The sequence below is a fragment of the Macrotis lagotis genome, chromosome 5 (assembly GCF_037893015.1).
Source record: "Macrotis lagotis isolate mMagLag1 chromosome 5, bilby.v1.9.chrom.fasta, whole genome shotgun sequence".
NCBI classification, from domain to species: Eukaryota; Metazoa; Chordata; class Mammalia; order Peramelemorphia; family Peramelidae; genus Macrotis; species Macrotis lagotis.
The window spans coordinates 160152028-160159664 of NC_133662.1; the positions used below are offsets into that span (position 1 = coordinate 160152028).

The 7637-nt window shown below is 40.2% G+C and overlaps 1 protein-coding gene across 1 annotated transcript in view; it reads left to right on the top strand.

The window, feature by feature from the left end:
* The window catches only part of GRM1 (glutamate metabotropic receptor 1), a 359847-nt gene extending 356089 nt beyond the window's left edge, over positions 1-3758 (top strand). The window contains 2 exon segments of the mRNA XM_074190052.1: positions 2757-3120; positions 3122-3758. Coding sequence (XP_074046153.1) covers positions 2757-3120; positions 3122-3700 — 943 coding nt within the window. The 3' untranslated portion in view covers positions 3701-3758.
* The last annotated feature ends 3879 nt before the right edge of the window (positions 3759-7637 follow it).

The window sequence follows — 7637 nt, forward strand, 5'->3', positions numbered from 1 at the left end:
CAATTTAAATGGAAATGATTCAATCTCCTGACATGGCACTGGTAGATTGTCCAGGTTTCACAGGCATATAGCAATTCAGAGAGAAAGAAGAGTAGGGAATGGAGAAATATGAGATACTGAAATAAAAGATAGGCATGGCTTATCCAATCAGATTAATGGTATCTTGTGGGTTGTATTTCCTTTTCCAGCTTTCTCATCGGACAAATGACACTTTCCTATTCTTTAGTTCCTCCAATCATAAAAGAGAGACAGCAACATCTTCTCTAGCAAGGAAATTTTAAAGAATTCAATAATTTTGCTTTTACAAACACTGTGATGGTCTCAAGTGTAAGAAATTTTATGTGATTTAAAAATTATTCTTATTTTACAAAGAGATTTAGTATTATACAGTGCTATGTTTATAGACAAGAAAAGCAAGATTTAATTCCAACTTCTGATATTGACTAATTGTGTGACTTGGTAAGTACATCAACCTCTTGGAACTTCAGGAAGTTCTCAAAAAACTATAGTTTGTAATATGTCTAGGTGGAGGGAGTTCTCACACTATTAAAATGACAGGTCCCTGACATATTGGTTCAGAAATTATATTTTCCTCATCATCCTGGAAAGAAATTTGCTCTACTACAGAATACTCCATAATTATAATGTAACACAGATGAGGAAATAAATTATACAGGATTATACTATTGATTCATCCTAATATAGGCTATATTCAAAAACAGATCACTGTGAAAGGGGGGAAAAAGACTTCTTATATATATATATACATATTATATGTTATACATGCATATACATATGTGTGCTTATATATTTGAATGTCTGTAAACATGGGAAAATAACACAAATTATAAAGGACATTTGGGTTTCACATAAGTCATATTTTCTGGGAGCAGGGTGGGGGGTATCCTATTTGGGTCAATACAATCAATACTTATCATCCAAACAATAAGAACAAAATTCTTCCTGTAACTATTGTTTAGTAAATGCTTATAGTCACTGTTTCTCTTTAAGCATCTAAGAGCTCCTGCTCTAATCTATACACATTTAGTTTATTTCTCTTTTCAGGAATTTCAGATCTAAAATTTCAAATCAAAATATTATCTTAATCACAAATATGACAATTGAATATGTTTCTGGAAGTATTACTTCTTATGATTTCAAAATGCTTAGATAAGTCATTTTTGAGAATAATTAAAACTTTCCTGCTTTTTCTCTAAACAGATCTCATGCAGTGATAGTCTATTTCACATCACCATCTAAGGAAAAATAATTTCCATATAAATCCCTTATAGTTTCATAAATGTGTTAGCATTGTATTGCTTTTTTGAATGCTTTCGTGGTTACAATGAAGTATGGGAGATGCAAATTCCTGAAAAAAAAAAAAGTAAAAGCATTCAGGACTTTTCATTTCATATGGATGAGAATCTGTTAAGAACTAGCAAACTTCAGGGTCAAGCCACAAATTAATTCAAGGGTGAAATGGATTGAGATATAAAGTTTAGATTTTGCAAGCATACAGCTGCAAAGCAATATGTTGATGTCTTTCAGAGATGGGCAAAAAAGTTTCAAAGAAAATGATGAAATTTTAAATTATGAAGATGATTTACAGTATTAGAGATAGAAAAGTCACATATCTTATTTGCTATTCTTGGTTGGGTTGTATTGTTTGTCTGTCAGAGTTTTCTTAACTTTGTGCCACTATCTATTAGACACTTAAACTCTCTCACACACTCACACCCCAAAGACGCAGACTTTTCCCAGTGGGTTCACAGTATAAATAATAGACTTTTCATACAAGTAATAAGTTACTTTTTCCCCCTTTTTACAGGGAAAGAAATTGTTCAAACACTTTCCATGGTAACAGGGACTAATGTGGCATTGCTGCTATGAGTGCCTCTGAGGTTCTTCTTTCAAGGAGAGAGACTACAAGGTTTCACTGAAAAAGTCTCAATTCTGTGCCCTTGCAACTTGTTGATATTTTTGATCTGGCTTCCCCTGCCTAAACACATATAATAATCCAAATTCCTGTCATTTGAGTTGAGTCAGGATCTTTTCATGCCTAAGACAATTCACTCTTGATTTTAGTGATAGTGTTCCTACATCCAGGAATAACTTAAACTGTGGGATTTAAATACAATGTGTTCCTAAAGGGAAAAAAATGTTTTTTTTTTTCCTGTCAAATGTTCTTTTCCCTTCTGTACAGGTGCTCTGAACTGTCAAACTGCCTTGTGAAATGTCAACCATTTAGCCATTTGAAAATCAGAACTGGTAACTCAATGAGCAGCCTATATATAGATTTAATATATGGGTCTTAATTTGTCTTGGGGATGAAAAGAGAAAGGTTTTCAGTTATTCCTGACTTCCTTCTGCTGCCCATGTGTGAAAGGCCACAGGCTAAGGTTTGGCTCATCTTTTAAAATGTATTTTCATTTTTTTGCAGTCTTTCCCAGAATCTGAAATTAGTGCCAATTTTATATTGAGTTTTGTGGGAGTTTATTTTTTAATCTTGTATAAAAGTTTACAATAACAGCTGTTTTTCTCATTCTTTCTCAGTCTTGGCTGAGGCCTTAACAGGGAGGGTTGGAGGGTAGGTGATAGCAGGACAATCAGTCATAAATCACAGTAAATGTAACATGAGGAAAGCAGTGGCACACAGTGCGGGGTGGGGGATGTCCTGGGGTTGTTTATTTTAGCTGGTTCTGCAGCCGGTATGTCTGAGGTCTATGCAAATAAATGCATCTTTATTTTCTTCATAGTTCTAATGGCAAGTCTGTGTCGTGGTCTGAAGCAGGTGGAAGAGAGGTGCCCAAGGGACAGCACATGTGGCACCGTCTGTCTGTGCACGTGAAGAGCAACGAGACCGCCTGCAACCAGACGGCCGTGATCAAGCCCCTCACTAAAAGTTACCAAGGCTCGGGCAAGAGCCTGACTTTTTCAGATATCAGCACCAAGACCCTGTACAACGTGGTGGAGGAAGAAGAGAGCGACCCCCCGGTGCGCTTCAGCCCCGCCCGCAGCCCTTCCAGGCTGGTGCACCGGCGGGTGACCCCTGCCACTCCTCCCCTCGCAGCTCACGGGGCGGTGGACGAGCCCCCCTTGTTCGGGGCCGAGCCGGCCGCCCCCCGGGGCCCCGCCGGCCCCCTTGCAGCAGCCGCCGCCGCCGGCCCTGCCCGAGCCCCAGCCCCAGGAGCTCTTGCTTCTGGACCAGCTGCAGAGCGTGGCCAGCATCCCAGACTTCACCGACCTCCCGGCGGGGGCGGCGGGCCCCGGGGGCCCGGCCAACGGCGGGCGGCCCCTCTACCAGCTGCCGGCCCCCCAGCCTCCGCCGCCGGCGCTGCCCCTCCAGCTCGGCAGCTTCAGCGACGAGCCCATCTCGCCCCCCGGCGACGACGGGGACAGCGAGCGCTTCCAGCTGCTGCACGAATACATCTACGAGCAAAGGGCCGACACGGAGGAGGATGAGCTGGAGGACGAGGACGAGGAGGAAGAGCCCGAGGAGGGGGGGCTCCGAGTCACCGGCAAACTGACCCCGGACGCCTCCCCTGCCCTGACGCCGCCGTCGCCCTTTCGAGACTCGGTGGCCTCGGGGAGCTCGGTGCCCAGCTCGCCCGTGTCCGAGTCGGTGCTCTGCACCCCTCCCAATGTCACCTACGCCTCGGTCATCCTGAGGGACTATAAGCAGAGCTCGTCCACCCTGTAGGGGGCAGCGAGGGGGGCCGGAGAGGTCGGGAGAAGCCACCTGGGCCAGGGAGGCAGGAGAGGGGAGGGCAGGGAGCACCCGGGCGCCTTCCCACCCGGGGAATCTATTGACCAGGGCTTTGATTCGTGACTTAGTGGCAAGTGCGCCCCAGCTGCTGGCCGGGGTCCTGACAAAGCACAAGCCCAGATGCTGTTCTCTAGGGAGGGCAGAAGCAGGTCGTTTCTGCCCCGGCCATTCCTCCGGCTCAGGCTCATCCACGCGCTTCCATACCTTTGTTCAAAACGCAGTCGTGGAGCGAAGCCTTAGCCCACCTGGGGTGTGGGGGTGGGGGTGAGCTAGGAATTGGGGCAGGCCCAGACGCTCATTGGCAGAAGAGGGAACTGCTGTGAAGCCACCCTGGAATCAGATGGCGCCGCTGGCTCCCCTCCTCCCTCGCCCGCTTCTCCCCAAGTGGCGCCCCCCTCTGCACAGGGCCGCAGGAACTCCACTGACTACGGCAGAGTTTGGACCCAGGGCCTATTCCTAGAGCCCCAAGTCACCCTTCCTGGGGACCCCAGGAGCGAGTTCTGGCCTCCCAGGCTGCTGCTGTTCGGTGATTTCCCTTTCTTTGGCAAAAACGACCTGAAGGGCAAAAAAAAAAAAAAAAAAAGAAGAAGAAAAAAAAATAAAAGAAAAGAAAACCAAGTCACCACAAAGTGTTTCTTCCTGTACACTTTGCTTCGCACCTTTGTTTTTGTTTTTGTTTTTGCTGATTTTGGAAAGGGGTCAGAACCAGAGACCAAATAGGGTGAGGGCCTTCGTTTTGTGTCAAACTTGTATGAGGTTTGAGGTGCCCTTTTGTTAAAAGAGAACAAACCCTGTGGCTAAACTGTTACCCTCCATTTACTGTAGCAAATATTTACCGATTGACCTTCTGTAATACAAGTATATTTACTATGTGGCTTCATTGTTCTTCTGTGTTACTAGGGCAGTAGCTTCATCTTTGAAGATAATTGTGTACTCCTAGCAAAGATGACTACTTTAGCTGAAAAGCAACTATTTCCCCGTTGTCACCAAAGTTGTTGTAAAAGGAAGTGAACAAATATGTCTGTCTGTGTGTGCCTGTGCCTCTGTATGTGAGCTGTAACGTCTACTTAACTGCCTCTGAAAGATTGTCCCACAGATACAGTAGTGATATTTTTATGTTCAAACCCTGTTTTCTATATAGTATGTTACAAGTATATACAGTAAGTAGCTCTTTGAAGGTTTGTATGCTGTGCTCTCTCAAACATTTTTCATATGCAGCTAAGACAGTTGTTACCCTGCTAAACTGGAATTTGTTTTGCAGATGTTTTATGATGTGGAAGTAGATTAATAAGTACTTCAGGAATGTTCTCGAATTAAATGTTTGCAAAAAAAAAGTATGGGTAACAACAAAAAGGTGCATTTTATACTGCTTGCACACACCGGTATTAAAACTTAAGATTGAAAAATACAGTATTTAGAATATTTCTTGTTGCTTCGATATTTAAAATTTCTACTATTTTAGTGCTTACAGTGAACACAAATGGCTAAGACTAAGATTTCCCAATCATTTATAGATATTTTTATTTTATTTGGGGTTTCTTTCTAGTCTTTCTTATAAGGATTTTTTTTTCACATTTGTGTTCTCTACTTTGGGAAAAGAGTTGTGACTGATTACTCTCCATTGACATGTAACCTAGTTGTTCTGCTTTCCAGTCATTTCTTCTAGCAATACAGATTTTCTGAAATAAAATGTTTAGAAAGTTCATTTCTCTCACTCTAGTAGCACTGCGCACATAACCATAGTCAGTCTGATTTCTTTCCTTGTTCTTGGAATGTATATTTCCCACCCTTGATTTATTACTTATCCCCAATTTTTTTTTAACAAACTCTCTTCTAGCCAAATTCCAATTCAGGACCCTAAAAATAGTATCCACAGTGGTTAAGCTATTTGGCCAGCATCAACTATTTAATTCACCATTTAGCGGTTATGCTGAATTTCCTTATCTGTTTTGGCATTAATCACTGCCAATTTCATCCAATTTGTTATGTAAAATTTTAATCAACTTTCCTTAACTGAAATTATTTTTAAGCGATGTTGGTGAAAATTCAGTACCTTTCAACTGAAATTTAAGCTTCAAATCTCAGATTTTCAGTGAGTTGAAACAGACAAAAGTAAAAGGAAATCATAATGTCTTCTGAGTTGATATCTACAAATTGGTAAACTAGCAAGTGATGGAACAATATCTATTATTAGCTAAACATTTTTTGTCTTAATGCCACTGGCTTATGTTCTTAATATTACAGGACTTGTGCTTTCCAATTTGTCTTTTCAAAGTTAGACTAGATGAAGAAAATAGCTTCCTGTTATTTTAATGATGCAAACTGACCATTTGTCCTTGGTCTCTGACTTAGGAAATTTGAGCACTTTAAGCACTAACTTTATTATGATTACTTAATAATATTAATATTATAAGTATGAGTTTTCTTGAGATATATTATTAGCTCTTAGAATATAATTGCTTAAAATTGGAAATGTAAACATACATACAGCATACCCAAAGGGCAGAAACTACTCACTTTAGTGTTCGTGTTTGTACAAGTTGTTAAGCTTCTTGTAAAAGTATTTTCTTTCTGGCTTGATTGATATTGCCTTTTGTCAAATGATCTTGATAATGCTGTACAATAAATATTTTTTATTTATTATAAATACAATTTTCTTTTATCATAAGTATCAAAATAATGCCAATAGGACAGTTCAGGAAATTATTCCTGTCCCTTGACACAACAACGGATTATGTATATGTCAAGATCTGACTTTATTGTACTATAAATATCTTTTTAAAATTTCCTGTAGGCAGAGGACCCTTGTGTAGTGAACATTCAAAATAATGCTTGACAAATCAGGTAAGTTATACTTAATGTGAAGAAGAGGTTAGTGACCAAATGGATGATAGCTTCTTCTCAAATTGATGTGCATGTTACAAAAGTTAAAATGACTGCAATTAGTGCAAATAATGAATCCTGTGACATGCTCACATTATTCAGATTTGAACAGCATGTTTCCATTATCTGGAACAAATTACCTATTTTACACAATTACCATTTAGACTAGTACAAATTCAAATAATGTGACTAATACAGGGATTCATTTTCACCCTAAATATAGAGCATTTTTGCTATGTTTTTATTTACTCATTTCTCCCCCTTTTTTCCAAGCCCCAAACTTTCAGATCCTAGTGAGGAAAATTTATCAAGGGATAGCATAGAGCTTCTAATTTCCTAGTAACTATCACTAATGTCTTCCCAGCAATTATAATTAACTAAAATTTTCTTTAGCCTGATTATTGAAGACCTTGATAGCAATGTTTGCTTTTTGGCCATAGGTTCCCTATCTCTTCTGTCTTTATTTGTAACATCAAAGTCTAGTGACTTGGTCATACCAGAGGCAAAAACAAATCAAAACAAAAAAGCGCACTATTTATGTTCCCTGCAATGGCACTTGGGAAATTATTGGACAAAAGGAAAGAACTTTAATATTCTAAGTAATCAATCAACAACCACTTATCTACTATCTGTCAGATACTATACTTTACCCCAAGAAAACAAAGAAGTGAAATAATTCCTGCCAGGGAAAAGTGGGGGAGGGGGAGAAGTTGGTATATTGTACTGTATATTGTGTATATATTTTGTATACAACATAAAACGGATTCAAGATGATTTTGGAAAGAAGACTGGCCCTGAGGAGATCAGCAACCTTTTCATGTAGAAGACAATGTTTTAGCTTAGTATTGAAGAAAATTAGGAATTTTAAGAGGTAGAGAAAGGGGAGTAGTGCCTTCCAGTCACAGGGGGAAACTATGAGATGCAGTACTATATATAACCAAAAAAGGCAGTTGACTGCCAAGAGAAAGTATAAAGGTTTTTGAGGTAG